This window comes from Heterodontus francisci, unplaced genomic scaffold (genome assembly GCF_036365525.1).
Source record: "Heterodontus francisci isolate sHetFra1 unplaced genomic scaffold, sHetFra1.hap1 HAP1_SCAFFOLD_683, whole genome shotgun sequence".
In the NCBI taxonomy this organism is placed as follows: Eukaryota; Metazoa; Chordata; class Chondrichthyes; order Heterodontiformes; family Heterodontidae; genus Heterodontus; species Heterodontus francisci.
Genome location: NW_027140515.1, coordinates 259,764 through 277,746, shown reverse-complemented (window position 1 = coordinate 277,746; position 17,983 = coordinate 259,764). Strand labels below are relative to the sequence as shown.

General features: G+C 48.7%; 1 protein-coding gene across 9 annotated transcripts in view; it reads right to left on the bottom strand.

The window, feature by feature from the left end:
• Positions 1-17,983, bottom strand: part of LOC137360040 (forkhead box protein P2-like) — a 192,534-nt gene that overhangs the window by 165,020 nt on the left and 9,531 nt on the right. For 5 of the 9 annotated variants that reach the window (XM_068025632.1, XM_068025636.1, XM_068025629.1 and 2 more), the window contains exons 2-4: positions 3,113-3,224; positions 2,207-2,345; positions 1,646-1,850 (exon numbers count right to left, since the gene is read on the bottom strand). In XM_068025632.1, the coding sequence (XP_067881733.1) occupies positions 1,646-1,850; positions 2,207-2,345; positions 3,113-3,208 (440 nt within the window). In that variant the 5' untranslated portion in view covers positions 3,209-3,224. Of the gene's footprint in view, positions 1-1,645; positions 1,851-2,206; positions 2,346-3,112; positions 3,225-5,881; positions 6,510-6,902; positions 7,462-11,845; positions 11,894-17,983 lie in introns of those variants that run through there. The other 4 variants (XM_068025635.1, XM_068025631.1, XM_068025630.1 and 1 more) reach the window with 4 other exon arrangements.

The window sequence follows — 17,983 nt, the reverse complement described above, 5'->3', positions numbered from 1 at the left end:
GCAGAAACACATACTCTCTACCTGTAACACAGGTCCACAGTCCCTGCCTGTAACACAGAAACACACACTCTCTGCCTGTAACATGGAGACATACAGTTTCCACCTGTAACACAGAAACACACATTTTCTGCCTGTAACACAACCTCACACATACTCTGCCTATAACACAGCAAACACACATTCTGCTCCTGCAACACAGAAACACACACCCTCCACCTATAATACAACCCCACATACTTTCTGCCTGTGACACAGTCCCATACAATCTCCAGCTGTAACACAACTCCCCATACCCTACACCTATAACACAGCCCCACACATTCACTGCCTGTAACACAGAACCACTGACTTTCTCCCTGTAACACAGAAACTCACACTCTCCATCTGTAACACAACAAGCACAGACTCTCTGCCTGAAACACAATAATACACACACTCTCTGCCTGAAACACAGAAACACACACTCTCCGCCTGTAATACAGCCTCACACACTCCCTTACTGTAACACAGAACCACCACGCTCTCCACCTGTAATAAAGCCGCACACACTCCCTGACTGTAACACAGAAACACACACACTCTCCACCTATAATACAGCCCCACACACTACCTGCCTGCAAACAGAAACACATGCTTTCTGCCTGTAACACAGAAACACACACTTTTCACCTGTAACAAAGAAACTTGTACTCTCTGCCTGTAGCACAGCTGCACTTTCACACACACTCTCTGCCTGTAACACAAAAACACACACTCTCTGCCTAAAATACAGCCCCCACACACTCTCTGCCTGTAACAGAGAAACACACACGTTCTCTGTCTATGGTGGAGCCCACACACACTTTCTACCTGTAATACAGCTGCACAGACACACACACACACTCTGCCTGTAGCACGGAAACACACACTCTTTGCCTGTCACACAGAAACACACACACTCCGCCAATAATACAGCCCCCACATGCTCTCTGCCTGTAACACAGAAACACACACACTCTACGCCTGTAACACGGAAACATGCACTCTCCGCTTGTAGCAGGGAAACACTCATTCTCCGCCTGTAACATGGAAACACACACTCTCCGCCTGTAACACGGAAACACCCACTCTCCACCTGTAACGCAGAAACACACACTCTCCGCCTGTAACATGGAAATGCCCACTCTCCACCTGCAACACAGAAACACACATTCTCCGCCTGTAGCACGGAAACACTCATTCTCCGCCTGTAACATGGAAACACACACTCTCCACCTGTAACACGGAAACATCCACTCTCCACCTGTAACACAGAAACACACATTCCCCACCTGTAACATGGAAACACACACTCTCCGCCTGTAACATGGAAACACCCACTCTCCACCTGTAACACAGAAACACACACTCTCCGCCTGTAACATGGAAACACATACTCTCCGCCTGTAACAGGGAAATGCTCACTCTCTGCCTGTAACACGGAAAAACTTACACTCTGCCTATAACACAGCTCCCCCACCTGAGACAGGGTTGCCTACCCTCTCCCTCGGGACAGAATCCGGATTGGTTTGGACCCCCAGAGCACTTCATTATCAGCTCCCCGGCATCCATTAGCCCCCCTGCCACCCCCCCCTCCCCCGCCGCACGGGTTCCCCATTGGACTCACCGCTCCCGGACTGACGGCGGAATCAATCCTTCCCCGTTCACCGCGTTGTAATACACAATGACGGGCGTCGGCCGGACGGCTGAGGAGCCCACTGGCGAGGCGTAGGACCTGTTGGCGGGAAGCCCCGAGGCACAGACGGCGGGCTCTGCTGAGTGCACGGGCTCCGGGTCTTGGCGAGACCACGCTGCATGGGCTGGGCTCCCCCCTGAAAATGTAAACAGCCAGTCACCATTTCAATATTGTTGCAGCGGCAGACAAAGGGAGAGAGGGAGGTATTGGGGGGGGGGTGGTAATAGAGGGGGAGGAATGGGGTAGGGAGGAAGGAGGGAGGGAGGCAAGAACAGGAGAGCCGGATTATGGCCATTATGCACGTCTTTCAGCATTATGAAGCCTTTATTGAGTCATTCTCAATAACCCACCCCTGTCAACATCCTTGTTACCAGTGCTTCTCTGTGGATCAAACAGTAGCACAGTCAGAGCTTTGACCTGAGGTATTAACATCCACCCCACCCCTGCCGCTATGCGCCCCGCTCCCCCTCCCCCAGTAAATGTCGGTCTTACCTTGGGGAATGACCTGGCGAGTCACAGCGAGGTGCGCGGGCATCAGGGACAGCAGTCCCTGCTGCTGGAGGTGCACGAGCTGGCGGTAATGTAGAGGATTGAGGTGAACTAGCGGCTGGAGGCCTGCCCCGGCTGGCTGCTGTCAAGAAAGAGGGAAAGGAGTCACTGCTGAGCAAGCCAGCCAACGATGCATTCCCTGCCGATGTCAACACGTCACGGTGCAGTTCCGCCCTCCCGCCAGCGGCGCTGCTGTAGTGCTGCTCTCGCAGATCTGTACGACGGAGAAACTGCTCCAATCAACTCTACTTCTCTTTGGCGTCCTCCCTCACTCCCTATCAACCCTCTCTCACCACAGACTCCTGTACCCCATCCCCCGACAAACGTCAGCTCCCCCTCGGGCAGAGAACCTCTGTGCCTGCACCTTGTCTATCTGATTTGGGGGCGGGTTGGCTCTGAGATGGGAAAGGTTTATAGTTTGAATGCGGAGTTCCTCAGCGTCGCTGTATCCGGTCGACAGAGCAGCCATACCCCATCAACCCAGGAACTAGAAAAAAAAAACCAGAGCCAAGGAAAGGTAGAGGAGGGAGGGGACAGGTGAGGTGAGAGGAGGGAGTAGGTTTGAAGGGGAAGGGAGCAGAGGGAATATGGAGGGGGGAGAGAGAGCTTGACGTGTCACAGTAGGGTAGCCTGGATAGAGTGAGGGCTGACATTGAGTAAGGGAAGACACCATTGTGTAGACTGAGGATCTACGAGAGTAGAACTGAGGCACTACAGCAGCACCGCTGGCGGGAGAGTAGAACTACACCGTGACATGTTGACATAGACAATTTACATTGGAGAGAGGAATTAGGAATCTGCTGTAGAGGTGGGGGCAGATGAATAGCTGCCTCAAAGGCAGGTGGTTACCTGCTGTTGGGGTAGACCTGTTGCAGTGCTATGCTTCGTCCCGTTGCCCAGCACACGGTTTTCTCCTGATTTGTTTGGTTTTCCAGCTCCTGTCATTCTCTCTTTTCAAAATCTGGAACGAGAAGGACATTTCATAATTTATTCATTTTTTATTTAGAGATACAGCACTGAAACAGGCCTTTCGGCCCACCGAGTCTGTGCCGACCATCAACCACCCATTTATACTAATCCCATATTCCTACCACATCCCCACTTACCCTCAAGTCCCCTACCACCTACCTATACTAGGGGCAATTTATAATGGCTAATTTACCTATCAACCTGCAAGTCTTTGGCTGTGGGAGGAAACCGGAGCACCCGGAGAAATCCCACGCGGTCACAGGGAGAACTTGCAAACTCCGCACAGGAAGTACCAAGAATTGAACCCGGGTCGCTGGAGCTGTGAGGCTGCGGTGCAAACCACTGCACCACTGTGCCGCCTAATGTTCTGATAATGATTCTGATTTCAGGGGATTAATCAGAAGAAATGGCACTGTCCTTGACATGGTCTCTCTTTAAACTGGACACTGCCTTTCCTTACAGTGGACACTGCCTTTCCTTGCAGTGGACACTGTCTCTCTTTACACTGGACACTGCCTCTCTTGACACTGGACACTGTCTCCCTTTGCACTGGACACAGTCTCTCTTTACACTGGAAACTGTCTCTCCTGACACTGGACACTGCCTCCCTTTGCACTGGACACTGTCTCCCCTTACACTGGACACTGTCTCTCCTGACATTGGACACTGCCTCCCCTTGCACTGGACACTGTCTCTCCTGACATTGGACACTGCCTCCCCTTACACTGGACACTGTCTCCCTTTGCACTGGACACAGTCTCTCTTTACACTGGACACTGTCTCTCTTAACACTGGACACTGTCTCCCTTTGCACTGGACACTGTCTCCCTTTACACTGGACACTGTCTCTCCTGACATTGGACACTGCCTCCCTTTACACTGGACACAGTCTCTCTTTACACTGGACACGGTCTCTCTTGACACTGGACACTACCTCCCTTTACACTGGACACTGCCTCCCTTTACACCGGACACAGTCTCTCTTTACACTGGACACTGTCTCCCTTTACACTGGACACTGTCTCTCTTGACACTGGACACTGCCTCCCTTTACACTGGACACTGTCTCCCCTTACACTGGACACTGTCTCTCTTGATACTGGACACTGTCTCCCTTTACACTGGACACTGCCTCCCTTTGCACTGGACACTGTCTCCCTTTACACTGGACACTGTCTCTCTTGATACTGGACACTGCCTCCCTTTACACTGGACACAGTCTCTCTTTACACTGGACACTACCTCCCTTTACACTGGACACTGCCTCCCTTTGCACTGGACACTGTCTCTCTTTACACTGGACACTGCCTCCCTTTGCATTGGACACTGTCTCTCTTTGCACTGGACACTGCCTCCCTTTGCACTGGACACTGCCTCTCTTTGCACTGGACACTGCCTCTCTTTGCACTGGACGCTGCCTCTCTTTGCACTGGACACTGTCTCTCTTTGCATTGGACACTGTCTACCTTTGCACTGGACACTGTCTCTCTTTACACTGGACACTGCCTCCCTTTGCATTGGACACTGTCTACCTTTACACTGGACACTGCCTCCCTTTGCACTGGACACTGCCTCTCTTTGCACTGGACACTGTCTCTCTTTGCACTGGACACTGCCTCTCTTTGCACTGGACACTGTCTCTCTTTACACTGGACACTGTCTCTCTTTGCACTGGACACTGCCTCTCTTTGCACTGGACACTGTCTCTCTTTACACTGGATGCTGTCTCTCCTGACATTGGACACTGTCTCCCTTTGCACTGGACACTGTCTCCCTTTACACTGGACACTGTCTCTCCTGACACTGGACACTGTCTCTGCTGACATTGGACACTGTCTGCCTTTGCACTGGACACTGTCTGCCTTTGCAATGGACACTGTCTGCCTTTGCACTGGACACTGTCTCTCTTTACACTGGACACTGTCTCTCCTGACACTGGACACTGTCTCCCTTTGCACTGAACACTGTCTCTCTTTACACTGGACACTGTCTCTCCTGACACTGGATGCTGTCTCTCCTGACATTGGACACTGTCTCCCTTTGCACTGGACACTGTCTCCCTTTACACTGGACACTGTCTCTCCTGACACTGGACACTGTCTCTGCTGACATTGGACACTGTCTGCCTTTGCACTGGACACTGTCTGCCTTTGCAATGGACACTGTCTGCCTTTGCACTGGACACTGTCTCTCTTTACACTGGACACTGTCTCTCCTGACACTGGACACTGTCTCCCTTTGCACTGGACACTGTCTCTCTTTACACTGGACACTGTCTCTCCTGACACTGGACACTGTCCCTCTCTTTACAACCCCAACAGTAACCGTAACCTTTTCTGACTGCTTCACCTGTCAGCGATCTTAAAAACAGCCTCAGAAACAGATTAAGTAAAACTAGCTACCCTCACGAAAAGGGAGGCACCCTTGTCCTACAGTCAGCAGCAACAGGAGGGGAGAGCGAGACCCCCTCAGGGCCGAAGAACCCTGTTAGTGGCCAGTTGTCCGAAACTGAAGGGGGGGGGGTGCGTGCGGCATGCGGCATGCGGCGTGCCCGCAGACAGGGTCACCAACCTAACCTATTGGGGCCTTCGTATCCTGCGGTTTATATCTGATCTCGCATTTAAATCCTAGAACAAACGAGGCAATAACCTGAGTTCAAAAGCCAAACCGCTCACAGCCGGCTGAGAGAAGTCGACATTGCCCAGCGACGGTTATCCCCTGCACTGCTGCAAGTCAATAGTGAGCCAGACACCGTCTACCCACAGGCTGTATACCAGGGAAAGTGTGAGGCGACGGGGGCTGGGCTGCAGAGAGCTTCCTGCACCTGGTGAAAGCCCCTAATTATAAATCTGTTCCGTCAGATCGCAGACAGAAATATCATAGCTGGAGGTGACAGCAGCAATCTCAGATCAGGAACCAGCCAGTGGGGCTCGGTGTGGGACTGCAATGTGGGTCACACTACAAAAGCACAACACTCAGAGTGGAGATTCCCACCCCAGGAATGTGATCCTGCCGGGCTACCAAATGCTGGGAAGGTGGCTTCTCGGCCAGCGCAGACTCAATGGGCCAAGTGGCCTCTTTCTGTGCCATAGGCTTTCTATGATTCGACCAGTCCTCGCCACAATGCAACGAGGTGAGGTTCAGGCAAAGTGTTCTTCACTGCAACCGTAAAATCCCAGTCCCAGAACTGTTTGTTTTTTATTCATTGGTTCACGGGATGTGGGCGTCGCCGGCCAGGCCAGCGTTTATCGCCCATCCCTAATTGCCCCTTGATAAGGTGGGGGTGCGCTGCCTTCTTGAACCGCTGCAGTCCATGTGGGGTAGGTACAACCACCGTGCTGTTAGGAAGGGAGTTCCAGGATTTTGCCCCAGCGACCTATCCCAGACAGCAGCCCAGTGCAAATCCCGGCCCAAACACCATCCCATTCCAAACACCATCTCGCACACTGTCCCATCCCAAACATCATCCCAAACACCATCCCCAAATCCCATCCCAAACACCATCCCAAACACCATCCTAAACACCATCCCCAAACACCATCCCATTCCAAACACTATCCCATCGCAAACACCATCCCCAAATCCCATCCCAAACACCATCCCAAACCTCATCCCTTCCCAAACACATTCCCAAACACCGTCCCATCCCAAACAGTAACCAGCTCCCGACCGAGCGCCCTGCTCCTATCCCGATTCCATTACGCTGAGATGAGAACACAGATCCTGTGGTTTGGAGTCTTGGCTCCCGAGTCGACAGCTTTCAGATATTTCTCCATCCAGGTGGGATCTCAGTGCAGGAGGAAATCTGCCTCCAGTCTCAGCTGCTGGTGAGTGCTGGTGCTTTATCTCATCTCTCTGGTGACGTGGGGTGGTCCAACCCAATGTTCATGCTTGGTCACCCCCGTGGAAACAAAGCCCAAAGTTAACTCCGTGCACAAGGAACTCAAGACAAGAGTGGGAATGGGAGCCATGTCAACGAGATGAAGAATCACAGTGCCAAGTCTGCCAGAGTTAGGGACGGAATGCAGGGTCCAGGGCCCAGAGTCTTGAAAGGTACAACCGATCGACAATATTTTGAGGGGAGCTGACCAGTGGAGAAAGTGCCAGGTCGGTCTTCCTCTGTAACCAGCCCAGAACAACTCTAGAGGGCGTCCAGTTCAACATTGTTGCAGGAATTAAATCTACGGGCTGTTTCATTCAGCTACATATTGTTTTGTTGGCATGAAATTGCTAACAATTTTCTCTCAGAAACTTTGAGCATTTTCTAGAAATAGTGATCTTATCTCGCTGCTGAGTATCGCATGCAGATAAAGAAAATGCTCAAAGTGTTGGCAACTGATAGCAGGGCTCGGGTGACGGGTTACACCCACATTTCTTTGAACATACTGGCAGCATATTTCCGGCACTTTCTGTGGCCAGTTGATGTTGTGATTACAGGAAGGAGACAGGTTGAGCTCTCCAATACTGCAGTCTTCCTACTTGGCTGTCAAATACAGGTGACCCATAGACTCCAGACCCGCTCAATTCGAAATGATTGATTGTTTATCCATCTCCCGTGCCATTGCATCGACTTAAGGCAAGCGGAGGCTTTCGGCAAGTTGTTCTATTCATTCGTGGGATGTGGGCGTCACTGGCCAGGCCAGCATTTATCGCCCATCCCGAATTGCCCCTTGAGAAGGTGGTGGGGAGCTGCCTTCTTGAACCGCTGCAGTCCGTGTGGGGTAGGTACACCCACAGTGCTGTTAGGAAGTGAGTTCCAGGATTTTGACCCAGTGACAGTGAAGGAACGGCCAATATAGTTCCAAGTCAGGATGGTGTGTGACTTGGAAGGGAACCTGCAGGTGGTGGTGTTCCCATGTATTTGCTGCCCTTGTCCTTCTAGTTGGCAGAGGTCGCGTGTTTGGAAGGTGCTGTCGAAGGAGCCTTGGTGCGTTGCTGCAGTGCATCTTGTAGATGGTACACACTGCTGCCACTGTGCGTCGGTGGTGGAGGGAGTGAATGTTTGTGGATGGGGTGCCAATCAAGCGGGCTGCTTTGTTCTGGATGGTGTTGAGCTTCTTGAATGTTGTTGGAGCTGCACCCATCCAGGCAAGTGGAGAGTATTAGAATATTACAGCGCAGTGCAGGCCCTTCGGCCCTCGATGTTGCGCCGATCATCTGACCTACACTATTCCATTTCCATCCATATGTCTATCCAATGACCACTTAAATGCCCTTAAAGTTGGCGAGTCTACTACTGTTGCAGGCAGGGCGTTCCACGCCCCTACTACTCTCTGCGTAAAGAAACTACCTCTGACATCTGTCTATATCTTTCACCCCTCAACTTAAAGCTATGTCCCCTCGTGTTTGCCATCACCATCCGAGGAAAAAGACGCTCACTATTCACCCTATCTAACCCTCTGATTATCTTATATGTCTCTATTAAGTCACCTCTCCTCCTCCTTCTCTCTAACGAAAACAACCTCAAGTCCCTCAGCCTTTCCTCGTAAGACCTTCCCTCCATACCAGGCAACATCCTAGTAAATCTCCTCTGCACCCTTTCCATAGCTTCCACATCCTTCCTATAATGCGGTGACCAGAACTGCACGCAATACTCAAGGTGCGGCCTCACCAGAGTTTTGTACAGCTGCATCATGACCTCGTGGCTCCGAAACTCGATCCCCCTACTAATAAAAGCTAACACACCATATGCCTTCTTAACAGCCCTATTAACCTGGGTAGCAACTTTCAGGGATTTATGTACCTGGATACCAAGATCTCTCTGCTCATCTACACTACCAAGAATCTTCCCATTAGCCCAGTACTCTGCATTGCTGTTACTCCTTCCAAAGTGAATCACCTCACACTTCTCCGCATTAAACTCCATTTGCCATCTCTCAGCCCAGCTCTGCAGCCTATCTATGTCCCTCTGTACCCTACAACACCCTTCGACACTATCCACAACTCCACCGACCTTCGTGTCATCCGCAAATTTACTAACCCACCCTTCTACACCCTCATCCAGGTCGTTTATAAAAATGACAAACAGCAGTGGCCCCAAAACAGAACCTTGCGGTACACCACTAGTAACTAAACTCCAGGATGAACATTTGCCATCAACCACCACCCTCTGTCTTCTTTCAGCTAGCCAATTTCTGATCCAAAGCTCTAAATCACCTTCAACCCCATACTTCCATATTTTCTGCAATAGCCTACCGTGGGGAACCTTATCAAACGCCTTACTGAAATCCATATACACCACATCCACGGCTTTACCCTCATCCACCTGTTTGGTCACCTTCTCGAAAAACTCAATAAGGTTTGTGAGGCACGACCTACCTTTCACAAAACCGTGCTGACTATCGCAAATGAACTTATTCTTTTCAAGATGATTATAAATCCTGTCTCTTATAACCTTTTCCAACATTTTACCCACAACCGAAGTAAGGCTCACAGGTCTATAATTACCAGGGCTGTCTCTACTCCCCTTCTTGAACAAGGGGACAACATTTGCTATCCTCCAGTCCTCCGGCACTACTCCTGTCGACAATGACGACATAAAGATCAACAACAACGGCTCTGCAATCTCCTCCCTGGCTTCCCAGAGAATCCTAGGATAAATCCCATCTGGCCCAGGGGACTTATCTATTTTCACTCTTTCCAAAATTGCTAACACCTCCTCCTTGTGAATCTCAATCCCATCTAGCCTAGTAGGCTGTATCTCAGTAATCTCCTCGGCAACATTTTCTTTTTCTACTGTAAATACTGACGAAAAATATTCATTTAACGCTTCCCCTATCTCCTCTGATTCCGCACACAACTTCCCACTACTATCCTTGATTGGCCCTGTTCTAACTCTTATCATTCTTTTATTCCTGATATACCTATAGAAAGCCTTAGGGTTTTCTTTGATCCTATCCGCCAATGACTTCTCGTGTCCTCTCCTTGCTCTTCTTAGCCCTCCCTTTAGATCCTTCCTGGCTAGCTTGTAACTCTCAAGCGCCCTAACTGAGCCTTCACGTCTCATCCTAACATAAGCCGCCCTCTTCCTCTTGACAAGCGCTTCAACTTCTTGAGTAAACCACGGCTCCCTCGCTCGACAACTTCCTCCCTGCCTGACAGGTACATACTTATCAAGGACACGCATTAGCTGCTCCTTGAATAAGCTCCACATTTCGTTTGTGCCCATCCCCTGCAGTTTCCTTCCCCATCCTACACATCCTAAATCTTGCCTAATCGCGTCATAATTTCCTTTCCCCCAGCTATAATTCTTGCCCTGCGGTATATACCTGTCCCTGCCCATCGCTAAGGTAAACCTAACCGAATTGTGATCACTATCGCCAAAGTGCTCACCTACATCTAAATCGAATACCTGGCCGGGTTCATTACCCAGTACCAAATCCAATGTGGCATCGCCCCTGGTTGGCCTGTCCACATACTGTGTCAGAAAACGCTCCTGCACACACTGGACAAAAACAGACCCATCTAAAGTACTCGAACTATAGTATTTCCAGTCAATATTTGGAAAGTTAAAGTCCCCCATAACCACTACCCTGTTACTCTCGCTCCTGTCGAGAATCATCTTCGCTATCCTTTCCTCTACATCTCTGGAACTATTCGGAGGTCTATAGAAAACTCCCAACAGGGTGACCTCTCCTCTCCTGTTTCTAACCTCGGCCCATACTACCTCAGTAGACGAGTCCTCAAACGTCCTTTCTGCTGCTGTAATACTTTCCTTGATTAACAATGCCACACCCCCCCCTCTTTTACCCTCTTCTCTGTTCTTACTGAAACATCTAAATCCCGGAACCTGCAACATCCATTCCTGCCCCTGCTCTACCCATGTCTCTGAAATGGCCACAACATCAGGATCCCAGGTACCAACCCATGCTGCAAGCTCACCCACCTTATTCCGGATGCTCCTGGCGTTGAAGTAGACACACTTTTAACCAGGTTCTTGCTTGCCAGTGCCCTCTTGCGTCCCTGTAATCTTATCCCCTACCTCACTACTCTCAACAGCCTGTACACTGGAACTACAATTTAGGTTCCCATTCCCCTGCTGATTTAGTTTAAACCCCCCCGAAGAGCACTAACAAATCTCCCCCCCAGGATATTGGTACCCCTCTGGTTCAGGTGAAGACCATCCTGTTTGTAGAGGTCCCACCTACCCCAGAAAGAGCCCCAATTATCCAGGAAACCAAAACCCTCCCTCCTACACCATCCCTGCAGCCACGTGTTCAACTCCTCTCTCTCCCTATTCCTCTCTTCGCTATCACGTGGCACGGGCAACAACCCAGAGATAACAACTCTGGTTGTTCTCGCTCTCAGCTTCCACCCTAGCTCCCTTAATTTCTGCTGTAAATCCCCATCTGTCTTCCTACCTATGTCGTTGGTGCCTATGTGGACCACGACTTGGGGGTGCTCCCCCTCCCCCTTAAGGATCCCAAAAACACGATCGGAGACATCACGTACCCTGGCACCTGGGAGGCAACACACCAACCGTGAGTCTCTCTCGTTCCCACAGAACCTCCTATCTGTTCCCCTAACTATGGAGTCCCCAATTCCATCACACTCCTGACTTGTGCCTTGTAGATGGTGGACAGGCTTTGGGGAGTCAGGAGGTGAGTTACTCACCGCAGGATTCCCAACCTCTGACCTGCTCTTGTAGCCACAGTAATTATATGGCTACTCCAGTTCAGTTTCTGGTCAATGGTAACCCCCAGGATGTTGATAGTAGGGGATTCAGCGATGGTAATGCTGTTGAATGTCAAGGGGAGATGGTTAGATTCTCTCTTGTTGGAGATGGTCATTGCCTGGCACTTGTGTGGCGTGAATGTTACTTGCCACACATCAGCCCAAGCCTGGATATTGTCCAGGTCTTGCTGCATTTCTACACGGACTGGTTCACTATTTGAGGAGTTGAGAATGGTGCTGAACATTGTGCAATCATCAGCGAACATCCCCACTTCTGACCTTATGATTGAAGGAAGGTCATTGATGAAGCAGCTGAAGATGGTTGAGCCTAGGACACTACCCTGAGGAACTCCTGCAGTGATGTCCTGGAGCTCAGATGATTGACCTCCAACAACCACAACCATCTTCCTTTGCGCTAGGTATGACTCCAACCAGTGGAGAGTTTTCCCCCCGATTCCCATTGACTCCAGTTTTGCTAGGGCTCCTTGAAGCCATACTCGGTCAAATGTTGCCTTGATGTCGAGGGCAGTCACTCTCATCTCACCTCTTGAGTTCAGCTCTTTTGTCCATGTTTGAACCAAGGCTGTAATGAGGTCAGGAGCTGAGTGCCCCTGGAGGACCCCAAACTGAGCGTTACTGAGCAGGTTATTACTAAGCAAGTGCCGCTTGATGGCACTGTTGATGACACCTTCCATCACTTTACTGATGATTGAGAGTAGGCTGATAGGGCGGTAATTGGCCGGGTTGGACTTGTCCTGCTTTTTGTGTACAGGACATACCTGGGCAATTTTCCACATTGCTGGGTAGATGCCAGTGTTGTAGCTGTACTGGAACATCTTGTCTAGATGCACGGAAAGTTCTGGAGCACAAATCTTCAGTACTATTGCCGGAATATTGTCAGGACCCACAGCCTTTGCAGTATCCAGTGCCTTCAGTCGTTTCTTGATATCATGCGGAGTGAATCGAATTGGCTGAAGTCTGGCATCTGTGATGCTGGGGACTTCAGGAGGAGGCCGAGATGGATCATCAACTCGGCACTTCCGGCTGAAGATTGTTGCAAATGCTTCAACCTTATCTTTCGCACTGATGTGCTGGGCTCCCCCATCATTGAGGATGGGGATATTTGTGGAGCCACCTCCTCTAGTTAGTTGTTTAATTGTCCACCACCATTCATGGCTGGATGTGGCAGGACTGCAGAGCTTAGATCTGAACTGTTGGTTATGGGATCGCTTAGCTCTGTCTATCGCATGTTGCTTACGCAGTATAGCACGCAAGTAGTCCTGGGTTATAGCTTCACTGGGTTGACACCTCAGTTTGAGGTACGCCTGGTGCTGCTCCTGGCATGCCCTCCTGCACTCTTCATTGAACCAGGGTTGGTCTCCTGGCTTGATGGTAATGGTAGAGTGGGGGATATGCCGGGCCATGAGGTTACAGATTGTGGTTGAGTACAATTCTGCTGCTGCTGATGGCCCACAGTGCCTCATGGATGCCCAGTTTTACATTGCTTGCTCTGTTCGAAACCTATCCCATTTAGCACGGTGATAGTGCCACACAACACAATGGAGGGTATCCTCAATGTGAAGGCGGGACTTCGTCTCCACAAGGACTGTGCGGTGGTCACTCCTATCAATAGCGGCACAGTGGTGCAGTGGTTAGCACCGCAGCCTCACAGCTCCAGCGACCCGGGTTCAATTCTGGGTACTGCCTGTGCGGAGTTTGCAAGTTCTCCCTGTGACCGTGTGGGCTTCCTCCGGGTGCTCCGGTTTCCTCCCACAGCCAAAGACTTGCAAGTTCATCGGTAAATTGGCCATTGTAAATTGCCCCCAGTGTAGGTAGGTGGTAGGAGAATGGTGGGGATGTGGTAGGGAATATGGGATTACTGTAGTGTTAGTATAAATGGGTGGTTGTTGGTTGGCACAGACTTGGTGGGCCGAAGGGCCTGTTTCAGTGCTGTATCTCTCAATAAATAAAATACTGTCATGGACAGAAGCATCTGTGTCAGGCAGATTGGTGAGGACGAGGTCAAGTATATTTTTCCCTCTTTGTTGGTTCCCTCACCACCTGCCGCAGACCCAGTCTAGCAGCTATGTCCTTTAGGACTCGGCCAGTTCTGGCAGTAGTGGTGCTACCGAGCCACTCTTGGTGATGGACATTGAAGTCCCCCACCCCAGAGTACATTCTGTGCCCTCGCCACCCTCAGTGCTTCCTCCAATTGCTGTTCAACTTGGAGGAGTACTGAGTCATCAGCCATAGATGGCGGAGGGGGCGGGTAGGTGATAGTCAGCAGGAGGTTTCCTTGCCCATTTTCTGCTGATGCCATGAGACTTTGGAGTCGATGTTGGGGACTCCCAGGGCCACTCTCGCCCAACTGTATACCACTGCACCAGGGTTAAGTGTGGAGATAATCAGACTAGGATGCACAGGTGGAACTTAAACCCCCATTTTAAAGTCAGGGGATGCATCCTTGTATTTGTGTATCCATTATAAATTCCTACCTCCGGATCTACAATGGAAACTGCCTATGTAAACCTGTCACGCTGCAATTACACTCTGCATCAGTGGTGGCGCTGCTGCACTGACACGAGGACCCAGTGACACGGCGTTACGTGAGTTCACGACATTTTATCGCTGGCTCACGATGGCTTGAGGCGAGATGTTGAGCGGTGACGGGTGTACTCCCGATCGTAAGGGACGCAAGGGCCGCTTATGCATCGAGGGCTAGTGATACCGAACTCGAAGGAATGTGCAGTGTGGACCTGAAACGACTGTGAGTGGAGATTGGGGAGACTGGAGAGCTCAGCACCACTCCGGATATTTGCTCGCTCAGCATAGACGGGGGCGGGGTTGGAGTTAGAGGGGGTGACGGAGGGAGTGGAAAAAGGGAGTTGTTGACCGGGCTAAGATCCTCAATGCCCCATTGATCCTCCTCGGCTGGTTTTCTGAACAGTCAGCGGCAGAGCCAGGTTTGGTCGAGGGGTGCGTAAAAAGGTTCTTGGACCTTACAGTATGAAGGCGAACTCATCACTTTATTCAGAGTCTGTGGTTTAAACGTGTTCCATTAATGTCAGCAACCAAGAAGTTGCTGTCTGATAGTGACATTTGTATTGCTGACTGGCATCAAGTGTAAGCTAACTGTCTGGTTGACAGTGCGGATAATTTTCAACTAGAAACAGCCGACAGTAAACATCAATGTGGAAAATTAACCCACACCACATAAAGCAAACTCTTGTTTTTTTGGTGAAAACTGAAAGTCTGAACTGAACGCAGGTGGAGGGGATTTCCTATCTGTAGTCTCCTTTCCTGCTCAGACTCGATGTTTGACTGATAAGCTAATGACCGTCTGAACAGTCACGTTCTGATCAACTGGAGCAAGCAAACATTCCCTCACGTGTGAAGTCAGCTGTGCTCAGCGCCAGCAAAGATTACAGTGGATTTTAAACATTCACAAGTTATTCAGTTATGAAAATGCAGCAAGATGGTAAATCAGCTGGACAACAGGGGTCAGACAGAAAATATCCTGCTCCGGTACAGCACGGTGGGGGGGGGGGGGGGGGGGGGTTAGATACAGAGTAAATCTCCCTCTACACTGTCCCCCATCAAACACTCCCAGGACAGGTACAACACGGGGGTTTAGATACAGAGTAAATCTCCCTCTACACTGTCCCCATCAAACACTCCCAGGACAGGTACAGCACGGGGGTTAGATACAGAGTAAAGCTCCCTCTACACTGTCCCCCATCAAACACTCCCAGGACAGGTACAGCACGGGGGTTAGATACAGAGTAAAGCTCCCTCTACACTGTCCCCCATCAAACACTCCCAGGGCAGGTACAGCACGGGGGTTAGATACAGAGTAAAGCTCCCTCTACACTGTCCCCCCATCAAACACTCCCAGGACAGGTACAGCACAGCAGTTAGATACAGAGTAAGCTCCCTCTACACTGTCCCCCATCAAACACTCCCAGGACAGGTACAGCACGAGGGTTAGATACAGAGTAAATCTCCCTCTACACTGTCCCCCATCAAACACTCCCAGGACAGGTACAGCACGGGGGTTAGATACAGAGTAAATCTCCCTCTACACTGTCCCCATCAAACACTCCCAGGACGGGTACTGAAGGGGCTGCTCCTCAAATTCTGGCTGCACTTCAGTCCCATGCTCCTGATCTTTGGGGTTAGATACAGAGTAAAGCTCCCTCTACACTGTCGGATTAAATAGATTCGTAATAGATACAAATCCATTTCTAAAACACAATCAGATTTATAAAACACAATTAGATTTAAAGAACACACAAAATCATCAATGCACATACAAATATATAAAAGATACAAATAAATTAAAAAAAACAGAAATATATTTATAAAACAGATGGTATCATAGTAATTAGAAAATAGTATTACAAAACATACAAATAGTTTTATAAAACACGCATACAATTTTATAAAACACACAAACGGTTTTATAAATCACACAGACAGCTTTACAAAACACGCATACAATTTTATACAATTCACAAACGGTTTTCTAAAACACACAAACAGTTTTATAAAACACGCATACAATTTTATAAAACACACAAACGGTTTTATAAATCACACAGACAGCTTTATAAAACACGCATACAATTTTATACAATTCACAAACGGTTTTCTAAAACACACAAACAGTTTTATAAAACACGCATACAATTTTATAAAACTCACATACAATTTTATAAAACTCACAAACAGTTTTATAAAACACACAGACGGCTTTATAAAACATGCATACAATTGTATAAAACACACAAACGGTTTTATAAAGCACACATACATTTTACAAAACTTACAAACGTGTTTCGAAAACATGCAAACAGCTTTGTAAAACACGCAAACATTTTTATAAAGCATACAAAAGATCTATAAAACATGCAAAACCTTTATAAAACATGCAAAGTTTATATATAACCGGCATGAACTTTATAAAACACACAGTTTTTTAAAACATACATACAGTTTGATAGAACACACAGTTTTACAAACAAGAAACAGAGATATAAAATATGCAGAAAGATTTATAAAACACATACAAAGATTTATAAAACACGTACAGAGATTTATGAAACATGCAATTTATAAAACATCAGAACTATTTCATAAAATACAGTTTACAAAACACAGAAAAGCTTAATAAAACAGTTTTATAAAACATTTAAACATTATAAAACAAACAAATAGTTTTCTAAAGGACACAAACTGCCTCACAAAACAGTATTCTAAAACAGGCAGCATTATTAAACAGCAGTTTTATAAAACATGAAAATGCTTTATAAAACACACAAACAGTTTTATAAAACACACAGTTTTATAAAACACGAAGCAACTTTATAAAACACGCACAGCTTCACAATACATGCAGACAGATTCATAAACCCACACAAAAGCTTTCTAAAACACGCAAACAGCTTTATAAAACACACAAACAGCTTTATAAAAAACAAAAAGAATTATGAAACATGAACAGCTTATAAAACACACAAACTGCTTTATGAAACGTAACATAAGAATGTAAGAAACAGGAGCGGGAGTAGGCCATTCGGCCCCTCGAGCCTGTTCCGCCATTCACTAAGATCATGGCTGGTCTGATTGTGGCCTCAACTCCACTTTCCTGTCTGTTCCCCATAATCCTGGACTCACTTGTCGATCATAAATCTGTGTCACTCAGCCTTGAATATATTCAGTGATCCAGCCTCCACTGCTCTCTGGGGAAGGGAATTCCAAAGATGAACGACTCTCTCAGAGAAGAAATTCCTCCTCATCTCCGTCCTAAAGGGGAGACCCCTTATTCTGAAACTGTGCCTCCTGGTTCTAGATTCCCCCAGGAGGGGGGAAACATCCTCTCAGCATCTACCCTGTCAAGCCCCCTCAGAATCTTCTATGTTTCAATAAGATCACCTCTCATTCTTCTAAACTCCAATGAGTATCAGCCCAACCTGCTCAACCTTTCCTCATAAGACAATCCCTTCATCCCCGGAATCAGCCGAGTGAACCTTCTCTGAACTGCTTCCAATGCAAGTATATCCCTCCACAGATAAGGAG